The 19,558-nt window shown below is 50.5% G+C and overlaps 1 protein-coding gene across 6 annotated transcripts in view; it reads right to left on the bottom strand.

Moving 5' to 3' along the window:
* HTT (huntingtin) overlaps positions 1–19,558 on the bottom strand; it is a 137,784-nt gene that overhangs the window by 44,569 nt on the left and 73,657 nt on the right. For all 6 annotated transcript variants that reach the window (XR_004349927.1, XM_032632142.1, XM_032632144.1 and 3 more), the window contains 11 exons: positions 17,778–17,855; positions 17,182–17,405; positions 15,987–16,065; positions 15,715–15,876; positions 13,151–13,206; positions 11,981–12,129; positions 10,039–10,175; positions 8,448–8,564; positions 5,584–5,706; positions 5,068–5,303; positions 3,830–3,972 (listed from right to left, as the gene is read on the bottom strand). Coding sequence is in view for 5 of the 6 variants with exons in the window: in XM_032632142.1 (XP_032488033.1) it covers positions 3,830–3,972; positions 5,068–5,303; positions 5,584–5,706; positions 8,448–8,564; positions 10,039–10,175; positions 11,981–12,129; positions 13,151–13,206; positions 15,715–15,876; positions 15,987–16,065; positions 17,182–17,405; positions 17,778–17,855 (1,504 nt within the window). In the remaining variant the exon portion in view is untranslated. The remainder of the gene's footprint in view (positions 1–3,829; positions 3,973–5,067; positions 5,304–5,583; positions 5,707–8,447; positions 8,565–10,038; positions 10,176–11,980; positions 12,130–13,150; positions 13,207–15,714; positions 15,877–15,986; positions 16,066–17,181; positions 17,406–17,777; positions 17,856–19,558) is intronic.

Below are 19,558 nucleotides of genomic sequence, written 5' to 3'. Positions count from 1 at the left end.
CTGGGAAAGCCCACAGGTGGCCTTTGCAGAGGCATTTCTGGTAATGAGATCAAGAGGCAAACCGCTGAGGATGGAGATGAAGAGGGAAAGCAGAGAGCTAGAAGCAACAACAATAAACTCCTGAAACATTTCTTTTGAAAAACTGTGTAGTAAACAAGAAGAGGAGGACAATTCAGGAAGCCGCAGAGCAAAGAAAGGCTTTATTCCGACTCGTAGGCTGGATCAGCAGCGCAGCTCTAGGCGAGAAGGAAAGACAGACTTTTATGTCTCGCCGCGTGGAGTGTGCAGCGAAGAGAGCGTGAGTGAACGAAGGAGACGCTCAAGACGCAAACTGGAAGAACTGATCATGGGAAGAGCAAACACAAGAGGGGATGGGGACCAGGATGGGGGACGAGATGTCAGACGGAGGAACTGGACGGACACTGGTGCTGGCCTGGGGCTAGACTCTCGCGGGGGAACCGGCACTGCTGATGGTGTGCGACGTACGAGGACTGGCCCAGGCTCTAGACACCTCCCCCCACCATCCTACCACCTGGGAGCTCACGCATTACAAGCCCCGTGACTCAGTTACTTCAGCTAGAACATGGATATCACGGTGTGTGCCGGGCCCACAGCAAGTGCTCTGCAAACATTAGCTGCTACACACTTACCATCACCAACCCAAGAAGCAGCACGACATAATGGGCAAGAAAAAATTCTTGGGGTTTCGCTCTTGGTTTTATCATATGACCGTTCAGAACCTGAATTCTCTCATCAGTAGAAACGGGGAACTATCTCATAGAGTTGTTCTAAGGGTTGATGGAGATAATCATGTAAAGGGTACCACACACCCCTAAGAGAGCACCGTCAGCAGCCCCATCCTGGCCCAAGCACGAATCTGAATCAATGCCCTTTTTATCACTGCAGGAAGACCATTTTCTCTTCCTTCTAGTAATCCTACTTTGACCCACACATAAAACACTGGGAAGAGAGCTCTGCCTGCGAGGAAGGAAGGGAGAGGGTCAGGAATGGCTCCACTGCCCACTGCTGCCCTCGGCTGGGTGAGCACTGGATGGCAGCCGGGAGGGCACACGGTGGGGGCTGGCGGAGGTGCGGGGGGGACTGGAAAACACGGTGAGCAGTTAGGAAGCCTTACTGTGGCCACAGGCCGGAGGACTCAACCCAGCTCTGCCTGCAACAAAGCAATGGACACTGTCAGCCTCCTGTCATGGCTCCACCTTCTGCTTCTATCTGGCCTGTCTCAGTGGAGAGGACGAGGTGTTAGTTACCCAGAACCTATAAAACGGAGACTAGGTAACTTTCTTGGCTCTTCTGTTTATGCTGGATTGAATGTGAAATAGGCAAAGGACTTTGGGATTCATACATCACCACCACCCCCACCCCCCGCCAACAACAGAAAATGAGAGGTCAAGGCCATTACTCAGACTAGCTCCTGTTCTAAGAAATAATACCTGAAATGGGCAAATTCAAAGATCTCGATTTTCAACGGAGGGGTGAAATTACTGTCATTGTTTAAGCAATGCATAAATAAAAATTACCGACTTTAGATGCTAAAGACACCTTATTTATATAAAAGACAAGATGATTTATTTTATCTCAAAAGCAACCAACACAGTAGTTCTGCTGCCTGGTGCCTTTAAAAGAAATGGCATCAAAATACACGAAGAGATAGAAATAGACATTTGTACACAACCATACACCCCTTATTTACAAATACTGGACCAACTGAACAATGCCCAAAGACACGAGTGGCAAAACCCACGTGCCCCGGTACCCGGCCCGGGCTCCGGAGCAGAGTGTGGCCTTCTCGATATTCCACGCCATGCATGGCTGTTCAAATTTAACCAAAATTAGACTGAGTAAAAGCTCCTCAGTCACAACACCACACTTCCAGTGCCCCTCGGCCACGTGTGGCCAGAAGCAACTGGATTAGTGCAGACACAGAACATCTGCACACTGCAGGAAGCTGGACTTGACAGCACTGCAACATACCATAAAAGTATTTCCCCTGATTTCTGAGAAAAGGAAGAGGACGTTAGAGCGATGGGTGAGTGAACAGCACGGAAATCCACTGGAACGCCATGGAAATCCACTTGGATGCGCCTAAGGCCGCAGAATGCACTGCTCTTATCCAAAGAAGGTAGAAAGCCGTCCTTCAATGTGAACTGGTACCCTTCTGGTGTCAGATCCAAACCAACCGATGGCCAAACATTAAAATGGCCCACATACTAAAAACAGCTTATCCTTCACATGGCTTAATTATTTTCTCAACTTTAGACGTATCGCAGTGGGTGGGACATAAATCAAAAGATCCTCAAAAAGAAAATTATTTCAATGGTAAGTAAACAAGGTGGCTGGAAGCTGTAAACCATCATCAAAATTAAATTCTGGCCACACTCTTGGGCCGAGGGCGACCGCTGGTACGTGAAGCAACCATGCAGAGGTGTCCTTCTCCATCGCTCCCAGGCCACGCGAGCCCAGGTCCCTGCCCGCCCCCTCAGCCCCTCCGAGCCCTCACCCCTCTCGGCAGGAACACTCTCTCCGGAGGGCCAGCTCCTTCTCCTTCAGGCCTTAGCTCAGCAGCCCCTAGGAGAACCTGCCCCTACTGCCCGCCCCCCCGCCCCCCCGTGCTGGCTGTCACTGTGCTTTTGTTTCCTTCTCAGGAGATAGCAAGGCTTGTGGTGACATATCTGTGTATTGTCTGTCCCGCTAGACTGAGCACCACAGAGGCAGGAATCACGTCAGCTGTACTGACCACTGCACACCCAGGGCCCAGCACAGTGGCGGCGGACTCAGTGCATCTTTGCTGAATGAACAAAGGTTGACAGCCGTAACTATCTCCTGCTCTAGTGGTATGTATGCGGGTATGTGTGTGTTTTAATTTGTATTAAAGGAATATACACACGTGCTTTTTAAATCCCACAACAGATGGGGGCTTCTGCCTTTACAGGTGCCCACCCCACCCCTCTTAAGGCGACCATTTGCTATCGTTCTGCTCTCAGTCGTGGTGTTACCTCCAAACTTGCCTTGGTACGCTTTCATCACCTAGAGTGGACCGTCAGTCATTCTGTCTGCTCCCCTTCCCTTACTACTGGAAAGTAACCCTTTCTCCCAAAGGAATGCTGTCCAGCCTCTCACCCAGCCCAGGCTGGCCAGAGCACCCAGGGCTCACGAGTCCCTCACAGGACTCCCGCAGGGGCTGAGACCAGAGGCCATCCTTTCTGCCGCGGGGAAGGAGCCCCACAGAAAACAAAGGCAACACAGTAGAAGAACTGAGACGTGGAAATACACGACGCGGCAACAGAATTAAACACACCAGAGGCAGTCACGCCCAAAGAGAGCACCTCCCCCCGCACTTCCAGGACTCAAACCATTTCCAGGTTTGCTTCATATTTGGACCATGACTTCCTTGCTGTTTGCTTTCCCTAGAGATTAGAATTGCCTTTCATTTTTTCTTGCTGAGAAAAGGATATGCCTGTACCCTATAACTAGCAAGACATTCCTTTTGAAAACACTCATTCCTGTTGAAACACACTGACTGTCCTAAGGCGGGCCGGTTGCTTCCTATGCTTGCTACATGGCTGGGATCTTGTGACCTCTCTCTTGAGCGCACTGTTTTTTTTAATCCACAATCATATGTAAAGGCAACAAAAACATCTCGTCTTTCCAAATCTTTAAAACAGGAGGAAGCGCCCAGGTTTACTGTTTTCATCAGCACAGTGAGCGGGGCAGAGCTGACACTGGGCAGCGCCTCCTCACGCCCTGAGAGTGTGCAGGGCAGGGCAGGGGGCACACAGATGCTCTAGTAAGGCTAGTGTGATGCACCTACCAGACTTGAAGATGTGGATCAAACACATGAGCAGCGTGCCTAGTTCTTGGCAGTAGAAAGTATGCTGCTGTTCACTCATTTCCACTCTTAGCTGTTTTGTAACAATGTCCTCTAAAAGGATGCCAACCAGTTGTAGCAGAAACCTTCAAAGAAAGGGAGAAGTGTGACAGTGAAGTAGGGGCCTATTGCGGAGCACTTCTGGGAGGGGGGCACACACGTAAAAGTAATATACACAGTAGATATGGGTAGGGCAGTAGGGTAAAAATGCAAGTAAAGTGAAGTGTTCGATGCCAGCCCTCTGGATTAAGTCACTTTACCTCTCTGCGTATTACTTTCCTCACTAATGAGATGGCAGGAATCATACCACCTTTAAAGGACTGTCAGGAGGGTAAAATGACCTGCAGTGTTTCTTCAAAACTTTATAAACCATGAAGTAGGGCGATAGCCCGCCACAGGAGTTTAACGTATCCTCCACGTTAGCCCCCTGCTTAAATGTGACAGCAGGAGCCACAGGCTGCCTTGCCGAACCTGCGGACAAATGGGTGTCGTGCAGTTTCACTGGATTTATCTCCACAAACACAATGGCGTCCCAGGCCCTGATGACCAACCAAGGGCAGCTACGTGGACATTACGGTGGACCCTGCAGGAAGGAGCACGTTCTCAGGAACTGCGCTTCCTGGACACGCTCTACGAGGTATAAGTCAGCGTGCACCCCGAATCCAGCAAAGGTGGATACACAGTCGTCTACACAACAAGCCTTTTCGGTGCCTGAGTTGTGATCGCCACCCTCAAGGAGCTTCCCAAGAACTGATAAGGGCAGATGTGATTTGATGCCACAAGTACACCCAGGGGAGCACAGTATGAGCGTTCCACCCTGGCGGGGAGGGGGATTTTACTACTGACAGTGTTTAGGGTGGCCAGCACCCGGCGGGAATAAACATAACACTGACTTTTAGTGGGTTTTCCTAGGTTTTCAAATTCTCTGCAGGCAACCACGCCCTTACCGCCTGCACCCACCCACTACCACCGTGCAGTCTTAACGAGGGTCTGATTCAGGATGTGACAGAGCCTGCAGACAGGCATGACCAAGGGCCACAGGTGAGGCAGGCTGGGCAGAGAAAACACACCGACACAGATCCCTTAACCCGCCTCGCAGAGCTGAAGCGAGACTCAGTGACCCCAAACACCACACGGCGGCCTGAGGACACGCACGCGGAAGGCTCCGATATAGAGCGTACCTGGAAAATGTTTCTTCTGGCAAATCCTTCGTTTGTCTCCCTTCACTGTGTTCTTCCAGTACTGAATTACTGCCCCCATCTCTTAACCTATTAATTATCGGACAGCAGAGTAAATGCGGAGAGAAGGAAAGCTCCTGAATGCGAGAAAGAACAATGTCTTCAGTTGACTGGGAAATCAGAACCCTCAGAATGGCCAGGATCCCGGCTATCCACAGCTGAGCAGTGCTCACAGATGCCTAGAGGAAGGAAGACAAGGAAGTTATAGCTAAAGGAAAAAGACGATTAAGTTCTTCCTGATTGCCAAGTTCATTTATGAAAATCACCCTGAGTTTACAATTCCACCAATAAATCTGTCTCATTGGTTCTCAAAGTGTGGTCCCAGACAAGCAGCATCAGTACCGTCTGGGAACCTGCTTAAAATGCAAATACTGAGGCTCCACCCTGGCCCCAGCAGAAACCCCCGGGTGCCCCACACAGCGGTGAACCCAAGATGCCATCAGGAGGCGGGATACTCACCAGGGTATCTGGGGTGACGAACATACTCCGTAAAAGCATGTCCACGGGACGGAGGGAGGAAGGGGCCAAAATCTCAAATAACGTATTCAACACTCCAAGTGCTTCGTGAGAATCAATGTGCATCTGTTGTAATTAAACGTCACAGATATTTCCCCGTAAGCCAACTGAAATGCCAACTTTTATACCTCACATCAGTTGTCTCAAGGTCAAATAACCTTGACCATGCATCATTCCCACCCCCGCACTTAAATGCATTTTAACTTCAGTAGTGAACCAAGTAAACATTTTTTAGAACAACACTGTAACACAGCTGTGTTTTTTCCACGATGGAAATCTTTGCATTTAGATTTTTATTAAATAAACCATAGGTGCTTTCTGTAAAAAATTCAAATATGTAGAAGTATGAAAAATATCAACTGAAACCACACTGCCCTGACCCAGTCACCATCAACACTTCAGGAACCAGCCTCTTCCGCATCTCTTTACACACAGGTGATGTACCTAAATGGGTATCATACACACTGTATCTTTTTTCTTTCTTTACTGTCACCCCACCCCTACCCCACTATGTAGTAACAAATGTTAGCAAATTAGTGTATTTCTCGTTAACTTTCTCCACATTCCTATACGTGTAGAGAGATTTTTGTTTAAGTTGTTTCGAAAAATCATGTTATAAATGTCTCTGCTTTTTTCCATTGAAAATATAATGGAGAACTCCCAAGGCAACAGGTTTTAAAACCTAACATTTTTAAAATTTTGTTTGGCCTCTCCGTGCAGCATGCAGGATCTTAGTTCCCCACCCAGGGATCGAACCCTGGTGGCCCCCCCAGCAATGGAAGGGCAGAGTCTTAACCACTGGACCGGCAGGGAGATCCTCCTAACATTATTTTTAAAGGTTGCAAAATATTCCAAATTAAGTCTCTACCACAGTACACTCAACCACTCCCCTACTGATGACTTTCGTCACTACTAACGAGCGTGTATACACACAGCAACATCTCCACAGAGGGCGATTTTCTCAAGGTGCAGGTCTGAGCCCTGCTTGGCGTGGAGCCGCCCCTCTGCGGCGGGAAGATGAGCCTCTTGCCGGGGCCCACCCGCCGGCAAGGCCCTCTGGCCGTGACCTGTCGGCTACGCGGCCACGGAGCCCTGGGTCTGGTGGTGCTCAGGGACGCCACGACGGCACGGCCGCCTGTCCTGCAGAGGCAGTGCCCCTCTGCTCTTGCCCTCAGGGTGGACACTGGCCCTCGTGCCCCCCAGCTTGGCCGGCTGCCACCACGTCTCTCCCTCTCTCCTCCTGCCCTCTCACCAGCGCACGCCGGCTGGGCTTCTGTTCCCTCCGTTCCACCAAAGCCGCTCCCCAGGGACCTGCGTGTGGCCAAGTGCGGGGCAGTTCCCAGGGCCCGTCTGCTTGGCCTGGCAGCAGCGCCCAGCGATCAGTCCCTTCTCCGGGAAACACCTTTTCTCCTCGGTTGTAAGAATACCACGCCACTTGCTCCTGCCCGTCTCGCCCACGGGCCCCCCCGCCTCCCGGGGCTTGGCCTTCTCCCCCTGCCCAGCTACCCTGGGCCCCGCAGCGACCTCGTCCACCCTCAGGCCTGCCCTCCAGCTCGCACCCCAAAGGCCTCCTCCAGCCTCCCTGGCGCCACCCAGTGTCCCAACCAAACACATCCAAACCAGGCTCTGACCTGGTCCCGAAACCCGCTCCTTCCACGGTCCGCCCAAAGCCATCACGCTACAGCCACCTGCCCGCCCCTCCTCTCACATCCCTCACCCCACCTAAGCCGTCAGCAAAGCTCACTGGTTCTGCGTCTGAGCTGCGTCCAGCAGACGCCCCTTCTCGCCCCTTCGCTCCCACCCCCGGTCCACACAGGCCCTGAGCCATGAGTGGCTCTCCCTACACCCCCGCCCGCCTGTTCCACTCTCAAGTTCACCCTGACCCCCTTCGCACCAAGCCCTCCGAGGGTTCCCCAAGTCCTCCACCCGGAGAGCTCTTCCCCAGGCATCTGCTCGGCTCATCCCTCACCTCCTTCACGCCCCGCGGATGTCACCCATTCAACAGTGTCACCCCCAGCCGACACACCTCCCCTCCCTCCAGCGCTCTCAGCTGGCATTTTATACACATAACTAGCTTAGTCCCCTCTGCCGTCTGTCTCCCCACCCCGTCCCAACTGAACGCTCACTCTGAGAGCGCCCGCTTCCCTAGCCAGGCCGACCCAGATGAACAGGCATCTGCCGACTGTACCCGAAGTGCTTCGGACCCAGAGCTCTGCCAGCAGCTGGGATGGATCCCTGGAGGGACCGTCTTCGGCGCGTCCCTGCTGCCCGGTTCCCAGGGTGGTGTAGCACCCAGAGCACAGCGTCCTGCCCTCGATGCCGGGGGTTGGGGGGACGGAGGGGGTGGGGGCAGAAGTGGTTCAGAAGCCGTGCAACTACTGGGCTCCATCCTACACACACAGCCAGACCAGTGCCTTCCACTGTGCTCATGGAAACCACCGACTGCATCGTTTGACCACAGAAATCCTGATTAAATGACGGACAACCGCCAACTTACTTTATACGTGATAAGGAAAAACACTCCCCTACAGAGCAAACAGAGGACGTTTGACTGAGCAGAATGAGGGAGACAGGGTGTAAGCGAGAAAGGACGCAGCCCTGGAGGCACTTCCCCAAGGGCGCCTTGGGACCCAGGGGACGTCTCTACCTCTGGCCTCCCACTCGCCCAGATGGCACCAGTAACGACCATAAAATGTACACACCACGAACTGACGAAAAGCCCACCACAAGCGCCCACCTCTCACGAGCATCTTCCCCCACTTCCACGGTGCCGCAGTGACCCCACCCGCGGGGGGAGGGGGACAAACCTGTTGCCTGGCCAACATCGGGAGGATGATGTCGGCTACCTGCCGAGACAGCCGCTTCCACTTGTCCTCGCTCTCCTTGTGGCACTGCTGCAGGACCAGGATGAACATCTCCAACACCTGCACAGAGGGAACGGCCGGAAGACACTCAGACCCCAGCCCACGTGCCCCCAAGGAGGGCCGATGCAGCCCTGGCCCCGGGACACGCAGGAGGACCACAGCACTGTCATCTCTACAGCTTTACAAGACTGACAACCACAGGAAAGGCACGAAAGGAAAGCCAAACTCATCTCAACCTTTGGCAGGACACAAGCACAGCCCTGACTAAACTGTCGTGCAGACACCCTCTGGCTTTCGTGTGTGTTAACATCTGTGCAAAGGTCACCTTCTACTGAGGACACCATACTTCAGAAGAGTTGGCCTTGGGTGAGCACGAGTTTGTTAGTGATCCCTTCTAAACAGAGACCCCTAAAAGCCTGTTTTGGTGAACACGGTCTCCCTGGCACACGACCACCGTGAAAATGCTGCCAGGAAGGCTTCCAGAACGACAGCAGACACGAGGAGCTCCTGCAAAGCCGAAAATGCTTATCACCCGCCTGTTGGCAGAAAAGCCTGCAGCCTGATCTGTGAACGTACTGGCCAGGCTGAGCCCGTTCCCTGGAAAGCCGCCCGGCCGCCTCCACAGCTGCCTCTCCCTTCGAGAGGCACTTCGGGCAGCACTTGCACGACAGGGCCCACTCTGCGCTCATCCCGGCTCTCCTAATCCAAGACCCGCCCTCTCCGTTCCGTAAACCAGGCCGGGAGCTCCGGGGCCGCTGTGCTGGCTGAGCCGCCCTCCAGGCCTCCCACTAAACTGCATGCTTGCCAAGAGCCGGTTATTGGTTCTCAAACCTCTTTGCGGTAGTCGTACTTTTTATTGTAATTACGGGATTTAATTAAACACTAAAAGCATTTAACTAAACACTACCTAGATTAACCAAAATGAGAATGCACAAAGAAAGTGTTTCTACGAGAAAATCTTACGATTTTATGAAGATTCAAAGACAAATAGCTAAAAAGAATTACCAAAATAAGTGAGGGCTAGGCAACTGTACCAGCTACAGAAGAGAATTCATTAAAAAGCCAGACTTCTGTTTTCAGACTGCCTCACACACCACCTGAAATTCCTACTCCACCTTAAGGAAGACGAAGCCAGAAATCAGCGCCAAGAAAAAGCCTCTGGCCCTCCCTCAACATACTGGTAAATAAATGTACAAATAAAGTCGTTAAATTATTTCACGTTGAGATTTTTAAAAATCATTCTTTAGAACGCTACCATTTTGATCGACACTGTTGACTGGTATTTGGTCCTCATTTTGGAAAAGAGGGCCTCCACCATGCTTACCGCCTTGAACGACCTCGTGACCATCGGCCAGGCCACACTGCCTTCAAGACAGACCCCACCAAGGCTTACGTCCCGCTGCGTCTCCCCGCCCGAGAGCCCAGGGCCGGCACAAAGCCACACTCACTGACAGCAGGCAGCAGCCACGTGGCACTTCCTCCTGTCCTTGCAGGGACAAGGAGGGGTCAGCGAACGCCCCACACCTCCTCTTACCTGATGGTACTGGATGAGCCTCAGTAACATGGACACCACCACCTCCTTCTGGGTTTCAAGCTCTTTTCCTGCATCAGCTTTATTGGTTCCTCTTAAAACGAACAGGTCGTGGACTATAGGCTGCAGGGCTGGTATGGCTGTAGGCACAAAAGGGCCCACTAAGAAGGCAGTACGTGACAGATGCATTCGGAAGACGGCACTAACACCTCCAAATTATTTTCAAGAAATAAAGAAAACCCTGACCCATACTTGGCTTTGTGATAAGACATAAATTAAGGTTATCAATGAGTGCCGTGAAATTACCTGTATACCATCCTGGAAGGCCATGGGTCTTCCTCTGACACTGGATAATGTTGTGAAGATTTTAAAAAACAAAAAAACAGGGCTTCCCTGGTGGCGCAGTGGTTGAGAGTCCGCCTGCCGATGCAGGGGACACGGGTTCGTGCCCCGGTGCGGGAAGATCCCACATGCCGCGGAGCGGCTGGGCCCGTGAGCCATGGCCGCTGAGCCTGCGCGTCCGGAGCCTGTGCTCCGCAACGGGAGAGGCCACAACAGTGAGAGGCCCGCGTACCACCCCCCCACACACACACACAAAAATAAATAACAATAATAAAAAACAAAAAACTAGGGTTTCTGTGACATAACATTATTTCTGACACAAAGAGACACAAAATCAAAAGTCAAATTCAAAATAATAAAACCTTCTAACTAACCAAAATAGCAACATTCTATCCTCATGCATAATCTACTTAAAGATTTACCTGAAGAGAGAATAAATGCTTTTTCAATGGAAAACATTTAGTCAAAGTATTAGATTTCTATACTGTTTCAAGCAATTAAAGTCACTCTCTCATTAGACAATGTGTTTTCCCCCAAGTCGTGTCTTTCTCCAAAAGAGCAAAGTAAATGATTTGCCTCACACCACCACTTGAATAAACTAAGAAAGGCCTTTCATTAAGAAGGATCAGCCCAGTCATGTCACCACGATTACTGAGAGGCACACTCTCTCACCCTCAGTGACGCACACACACACGCCACACTTGCTGAGTTTTCTACAGACAACCAGGCTTCCCAGTAGAGAGCGGGGCGGTCTGGCTGCCCATCAATTTTCTATCCAAAGACCCTCTGATCTGGGAAACCTCAGTCATCTCTCTATTTGCCATTTGCACTTTCAACTCTATCCAGTGACCCCAAGTCCATACGTGCAGTCATGTACCCCTGTGCTGAGGCATGGAGTTGAGCCCTGGCAAGGCCATGGCTAAGATGACCGTCTTGCTAGTGTGGGAAATGGTGATTGCCGAGCCCCTCCACATCCCCGGCACCACGGCTCGCTGGTTACCCTACTGCGGTACGCGGAACGGGTCTTGGGAGGCACCCCAATCACAGTTCAAAAGCCTACAGATTCCTGACGATGGAGCCAGAGAGGTGTCGGTAGGAAGAGCAGTTTAAAAAGTGCAAAGAAAGATTCACAGCTCCTTCCTAAAGCACACCACCTCATTCCACAGGTGGGAAGGAGGCTGCCTGAGCGGCTGACTGTCGTCTGTGGACCTCACTTAACCTGCTATGAAATAACCAGGCAAAACAGAAGGCCCTGAATCAAGGCCAAACTATATCTTCCAATACCACTGGACGAGAAATCCAATGTCCTTACAGAAGCTGGACTTTAAAATTCTTTGTCTCACATGGATAGACAAGAGTGTTTCTGTCAGACTCTAGGTGCACCTCAGATTATCTCACTGTGTGTGTTTACCTAAGTGGATCATACACTCCTGAGAGTAAAGAGTGTGCTCGCTCCTTTTTTTAAACCTCTCTAACCAGAGTGCACACGCGCACGCGTACACACGCACAGCCTACAGAGCGCCGGGCAGCTGTCCACACAGGTGGAAGGTGGTGTCAGCACATGACGACCACCGAAGACCACAGTGAAAGGTTGTCCCGTTACCGTGTGTCACAGCTTTCCTCCCACTGGCCATGATGCCGTCACAGAGCTGGATGATTTTAGGAATTCCAATGATCTGTTTTGAATGATAGCGTTCATAAGACAGTAATACCAGGAAGAAAAAGATGTTTGGAATAATTGCCTCTGATTCCCTAGAAACAAAAACATCCATTTAGACGCTTCCTTTTAAAATGAAGAAACATAACCAATATAAACAGCATGAAATTACTCTCGACTCAGAGTTGAGAGAGCACACGTGAGAAAACGAGAGAGCGCGAGGAGGGATGAGTGGGCGCTGAGCTAAAGGACCCTCGGGACCCAGTTTAGTCCAGCTGACGTCCTCCCGCGTTCTCGGCTCGGGGTGGGGCTAGCACGTCTTCTGGGGCTCCTGGGCTAAGTGAGGGCCTGGAGAAGGCGCCCAACAGGAGAAAAAGTAACTGACACCCAAAGGAGAAAAAGTAACCTGCCTCGAATCACATGGTCGAGAACAAGAAACTATGCCTCCAGACCCAGGGGACTCTCAGAACACTTCCCTCTGCACTAAGTTTCCCTAACTACTTATCAGTTAGTTCAGAAACTGAACAATTTTAACTTTCTATAATTATACTTATAAGAGGAAGTATTCAAACCTTACAGTCTAGCAAAGAAAAACTGCAATTAATATAAGTACAGCGCATAATAATTACCTTTATTAAAGACAACTATATCCAAAAACTGTCTTCTCTAAGATTAGAAAACTTAGTGCTCTATCAACTGAGATTTCACTTAGAAAACTATTATAATTAAATGCTTTGAAATATGAAATGAAAACTGACAACACGTGATTATCAGATGCAGAACTACTTCTCAACACGTCTTGAGATGCTCATTCATGAATTTTTATTAGAAACAAAAATCCACAGCATGTTAATCAGATTTCCATTAAAAATAATGCTTAGCAAAAATGCCTAACAACCCTTTTAAGATAAATGCTCATCCTATACGTAGGGACTTCCCTGGCAGTCCAGTGGTTAAGACTCCGTGCTTCCACTGCAGGGAGCACGGGTTCGATCCCTGGTCGAGGGAACTGAGATTCCATATGCTGTGCAGTGCGGCAAATGACATAACATAACATAAAATTCCGTGTAATTATGTAACAAGGACAAGAAATCTAAAATAACAAAACACTATTACCTGAACTGGCCTACTTCAATGTATTCAAACTGCTTCAGCACAAATCCAATGAACACCTACAGGCAGAAATACAAAATTTCTACATCAGTAATTAAAATGGTGCAAACTAGGTTATTTTTCTTCACCCTCATTTGTATAAACCTTTAACAAGTTTCCTGACGGTAAATCTGTTTGTGCACAAGGACTCAAACATATTCTACTGTTAGACTAGATAACTTCAGGACACTTCCAGAAATCCCTCTAAACACATTTACTGAACACTGAGGTGACACCTGTTGGGAAAAACAGATGATGAATTCCAGGAGCCCCAGGCAGCACCCACAAGGCACAGCAGCAGGCCTCGTGTGCTCCAGCTCACGGCAAGCCGCACAGCACGGATTTCCTGAAACTGGCTTAGGAATAAAGATGCCCAAGTGAGTCCAACTTCTCCCCCAGCGCCCCCAACATTCAAAGGAGCTGGGTACCGAGGGGTGCGGAGGGGAAGGTGGCCTTGAGAAGCAGAGGCAGGACCCTCACGACTGACTTACAGCCAGTTCTGTGTCACATTCCAAGTACCCGAATTCACTCTGCAACCTGAAGCATGGAGCTTATCTCCAGTTTCCTCCTCGCCCCCGGGTGTGATACAGACACACAGCAGGTGCTCAGTAAATCACTATCTGAACTGAGTTAAATCACTTGCCTGTTCTATTGATAGTTTCCTATCCTTGTCCATAAAAACTGTCAAGGAACCCTAAGAATTGGGGGGAAAGGGCGCTGAGTGACAGAAACAAATCGGAACAAATGTGGGGAGAGAGCGCCCATGGCAAGAAAACCTAACGCCACCAAGTAAGAGGCAGGAAGTGCTGGGCTCGCAGTGAGGCCCACACATCAGACCACCTGTGCGCGTGCGCAGAGACGAGCACAGCACGGAACTCTCTCTCAACGCTTACGTCTCAGATGGGGACTTTAGAAACAGAGAAGAAAGCAACAAAAATCACTCCGTTTTGGAGAAGGGCTCTGGGTAGAATGACTAAAGACAGAATGTGATAAAGGCCTGTCTGACCAGGGTACGGCCGAGTGGGGAGCTGTGTTCTTTCTCTATCCGCTGACGGCAGCCCCAGCAGAGACCGACCACCACCTGAGAGAATCAGTTTCCTCCCAGGACGAGTCAGAAGGGGGAAACCGAGAAAGGCGGCCCGTGTCCTGATGGGAGTGCAGCCAGCCCGGGCTCTGCCCTCCCCTGGAGCAGCAGGCGCGGGGGAAGCCCGGGGAGGCCCCACCTTCCCAGGCTCCCCTCGCGTGCCCGCGCCTGCCTCCCTCTCGGCCACGGCTGCCCCCCACTTCAGATGAGGGCTTCTCTCCACCCAAGCCCCTGCGTCAGAGCCCGGGAACCGTCCCGCAGTGAGCGTTGTCCCCAAGGAAGGAAACGGCTCTTTGGACGATTTTCCTTGGAGAACCAGAGCAGAGGCAGGACAATGAAAATGCTGGGTCAAAACGGAGCCCCCGCCCCAAGCCCGCTCTCAACAGGTGACCCCCCCCAACACCACCTGTGGGGAAACCAGCGTCCTGAATGTGTTTGCTCGCTTCTCCTGGTGAGTTTCTCAAGGTGCGTGGCCGGTGGGTGGTTAGAGACCAGTCTCTGCTGGGGCTGTCGTCAGCGGATAGAGAAAGAGCACAGCTCCCCACTCGGCCGTACCCTGGTCAGACAGGCCTTTATCACATTCTGTCTTCAGTCATTCTACCCAGAGCCCTTCTCCAAAACGGGGTGATTTTTGTTGCTTTCTCCTATCTTTCTGAAGTCCCCATCTGATATGTAAGCATCGAGAGAGGATCACCTCAATGACAGTGCTACACCGCAGATACAGTGGTGTCTAGAAGGGAATGGAGAATTGCAGTATTTCCTATCTCATAGGAAAGTAGCGCCAAATCACAGCCCAACAATGACAGTCACATTTTGACGACCTAAAGGCAACTTTCTTTGCAGTGAACTTGGCTGGCGTGACGCTTGCTTTAAGAGAATTCGCATCACAAAATGACACAGCTTTCCAGAGTCGTACCCGTGGCAGGGAGGTCTCACCTGGTGGAAGCAAGCACAGACACTCAGGGCCGGCCCGGACAGCCGCCAGGCGGGGACCCAGGGGCCGGGGGCCAGCCACTGCCCAACAGATCACATTCCCTTTCAAATAGGTGAGCTAACTTTAGATCGCTTGAAACTGATCTTCCTTGATAAGCTGTTTAAAATAAGACTCTGGATTCTGCAGAAATGTCCCCCCAGCAGTAGATCTCAATGACAATGTTAAGTTCGGATTAACCTTGGAGTGGGGGAGGGTGAGTGGCCGGGAAGAGCCGTGGGCAGATTTGTAAAGGCCGAGCCCAGCCTGGAGAGCTTGGGCGAGGGTGCAACGCTTGCCGAGGCCTGCGCACGCCAGGCCTCCCGTGTCAACCAGTGGGTGAGACAGATGAGACGCAGCTGCTGGTGGGGGAAAGAACGGCGCATTTCTTTAAGGTAGACTTCAGCATCTTTCCAAGTTCATGTTTATTAACTTATGAACAGGTGCAGTAGATGAAAGGTAAACGCGACAAACCTGATCCGAATCCAGAAGGCAGTAGTTAACCCGTAACTGAACCAGCTGCGCCAGCAAATCCAAAACCTGCTTCTGTAACTGCACAGAGGTTGTTGTCGTGTACTGTTTTAAAGCTTTTATAACAAGAGGCTCAAATAAACGAATGTGATTATGAATAGCATTCTACGAAAAAAAAGAGAAAGCAAGACTCCGTAAGTGAGTCTTCCACTGCAGGCAGCTTGAAGCCCCCAACCTGCAACGTGCCCAGCGTGCACCTGTCGGCTCCCAGTTACCTTGTCCGCGCGGTTCTTTGCGACGCTGGTGAGGTTTGTCTTCAATTGGGTAGACACTTTCTGGAGTACGTCAAACCACCTGCCAGGCAGAAAGAAAGGTGAGCAAAGAATACCCTTAAATACTCTCCTAGGTATCCAGCTATACTCCAGGTCAAACTAATTCAAATTCACAAAATCAGAGCGTTTTAGAGTCAGAAAGAACTATAATAGCCACTCAGCGTAGCGGCATCAAGCTCTTCCTTTAGTGAAGATAATTAGGTGAAACAGAGTTTACAGCTGACCGACAGCCATCAAACCTTGTCACCTGCAGCAGGCTACCCGAGACAGCGCTTTCCTCTGCTACAGGAAACTCACCACTCAGCCCCGTGTGTAGTGGGGCCAGAGAGGTGATGGTCATTTGAAAGATTCAGTGATCTAGAAGATACCACTCGATTTCCTTGGGAAAAATTTTCTTTACATCAATTATACCCTTTTCTCTTTAAGAAACACAATATTAAATGACAGTAATCAGACACCTGCTTGTTTTATTTATACCCCATATTATTAGACAAAGTATTTAAAGAATCTTATTCCTGAGACTTGGAAAAATAGTAAGTACGTGACCAATTAAAGCCCGAAACGTGGACATTTTCCTAAAATACTCTAGTATTTTAACTATAGCTGTTTTATCACTACATCTATATAAAGAAAAACCAGGAATTCTATTGTTACTACAGAGTAGTAACTCAAATATGCACGAATAATTGATGGTAATTTAAGAAACAAATACTGTAATTCCAGGCACCATAAACAACTATAAATTTGAGTGAAAACAGACTTTTAGCCATAAAGTTACAAAACAGAGAGTAATAATACCTATGCCCTCTACACACTAGCACTACTGAGCCACCTGAGTTACAGGCCCCAAAGCGCCACCAACACACAGGAACTTACTCTAAAGGGAAATGTCGTCATGCGCCCAGGGGAACAGCGTGTCCCCTTTCTGGCTGGCTGACGAATCGGCAGTGAGTGCGCTTCCCGGGAAGCCCACTCAGCACTCCTCTCCCCCGGCCCGGCCCTGCTAAGATACTGAGGCGCCCGCAATCTCACCCACTGGACCACATGCTTCTCTGGAGGCAGGGCCATGCCTTCAGCATCCTTGCAGCAACCACATTTTCTAGAGTTCTCTGAACACAGGAGACTATCAGAAGGTTACCCTGAGGTGTCGTGGTCCTGTTCTGCCTGCACCATGTTCCTTAGGCTGGCGTCGGCTAAGGCCTGGGTGAAGTGGGTGTACGGAGCCATGAAGCAGTAGTGGTACAAGCCCGGCCTCACGCTGGAAGAGCCAAGGCGCTGAGCACGGCCTTGAGACTTGCTGGGGTTGGAAGATAAGCCATCAAACTGGGAGGCCAAGTTTGTCCCAAAGAGAGTCTTCAACAGCTAGAGTGGAAGAATTGAAGCCATCAACATCTGAAGTAACACAGAATCTCCCACACAAATATCAAATCCACCTATATATAACTGGGTATGTTAGCAAAACTTCAGGTTGCGCAGGACAGCGGAGGGATACCAGGACACCAGCTAAGTGACAAGAGGCCAGCACAGCTTCTGAGATCCTCTGCCCCCATGGGGGCGAGCGTCCTCCTCCTGGACCATGAGGGAGGAGCAGCCCTCTTGGCCAGAGAACAGCGGAGTGAGCAAAGGCGGGACAGGTGGGGCTGCCGGACGCGCCACCAGCACCACCTTCTGAACGATGGGCAGCATTACATCAGCGTGCTGGGGTGAAGGGCTTAAAAGAAACTGCTTTCTGACCTGCTGGACACAAACAGTTGCCATCACTGGTTCTCGACTGAAGCAGGATTTCAGGTACCCCAGGATCTCTTCGACACACTGCAAAGGACAGGCAGCAAGACATTAAAGTAAGCAATTCACAGATACTTGTTGTGGTGAATTCTGCACGGAGAGCAGGCCACTGGACAGCTTCCGTTTAAATTGTGTACAACAGTAAACATCAGAGGACAGTCAGAAGAAGCTTTTCACGTACTGCCAGCCGAGAAAGTCAGTAAAAAGCATGGAAATCTAAGCAGCCATGTCTCACCCTTCCTTTCATGCATTTATACTTTCTTTCTCTCACTCATCCAGAAACTGTGCATCAAGGATCTGCTGTGCCCTCGGCATCCAGCCCTGTTGTCAGGGCAGGAGCTCAGAGTCTACAAAGGAGTGAAAGCCCTGCATTTGTGGGGCCCTTGCAGAGGTTCAGCTGAACGTAGCACATACTACATCAAGTGTGATTTACCACAAAAAGCCCTAGACATTTCCCTTTAGCGTAAGGTCCTGTGTCCGACAGCAACCTGCAAAAATGACCAAAATGACTGCCTTCAAACGACTGTTCTCACAAACTGTTTTTACCAGCCTCAGAAATGAGGTCCATGTTATCCAAGGTCCCTGAAGACATGAACGGTCCAGGCACCAGCATAAGCAGCTCCCCCCTCACCGCCCACCTGGTCCCCAGACACTGCGTCTATCAGACCAACTACATTGAAAAGGCCTCTCACTCCATTTGTTTGGTATATTTCCTGCACTAAAAAGCAACAGATTTCTGTTGATTTCAAATACTCAGGACCATGTATTTTTAAGATTCTGATTTATTCCTATTGGACTAGATATCCAAAGCTATACTCTGCAGGGTTGAGTTTGTTCCACGTCACCTTGTTTTCACTAGCTCATAGCAGGCAACTAAGAAGTGCGAACCGGAAGAATTACAACCAGAGCCTTCACATCACAAGTTACCTAACAAAGAACCACGTCTCTTAACAAACACGTATGAAATGCTCCATGTGCGACAGAAACTGAGTTATAGGCGCTGAAAACAGGTGAGAAGAGGATGCTGCTGTTAGCAGCCTTCAAGGAAACAAGTCCCGGGCACGAATATTAACATACAATACGATGAAGGGAGACTTCCACTGCTGGCCAATATGCAGTAAGAGGAACCAGATTTACCCTACAGCCAAACAACCAAAAAAACCCAATATATGAATATATGAAACCACAGTTCCAAGACAGTGACCAGGAGGCACTGGAGGACAGGCATCCCTGAGAAATGGGAAACCAGCAAGTCAGCCCTACGACTGCCCCGCTCACTGCCCTCAGAGAGCTCCTGGGTGGTGGCACAAGGGCGAGGGACAGAGCAGAGCTCAGGGGACCCCCCGAGTCGAGGAGGAGCTGAGAGTCTGGGGAAGTGGGAACAGTGAGGGCTCCAAAGAAGAGAGAGCTCCCGGAGAGGACTCTGTAGACCGGGGGAGGCCCTGGGAGCCACTCAACACGTGCGTAAGGAAGGGTCAGAGGGCACAGCGCTCCGAACTCACACAGGGCTGGAACAGTGACTGCTCTCCCTAACCGGGTTTATGGGGCGCCGGCTAGAACCAGGGAGGCCTTGCCTCGGTGGTGGAAGAATTAGCCCTGGACTAAGCACTGCTCCGACCCACTGAGTTGACATGTGGAAAAAGTAAAAGGCACAGTGAGGAGAAACAGAAGACGATGTGTACAATGATTAAAGCCAGGTAAGCTTTATGCATATCGAGAAAAAGATGGAG

Source organism: Phocoena sinus, chromosome 5 (genome assembly GCF_008692025.1).
Source record: "Phocoena sinus isolate mPhoSin1 chromosome 5, mPhoSin1.pri, whole genome shotgun sequence".
In the NCBI taxonomy this organism is placed as follows: Eukaryota; Metazoa; Chordata; class Mammalia; order Artiodactyla; family Phocoenidae; genus Phocoena; species Phocoena sinus.
The sequence above is the reverse complement of the archived record's forward strand: the minus strand, read 5'-3'. Positions and strand labels throughout refer to the sequence as shown.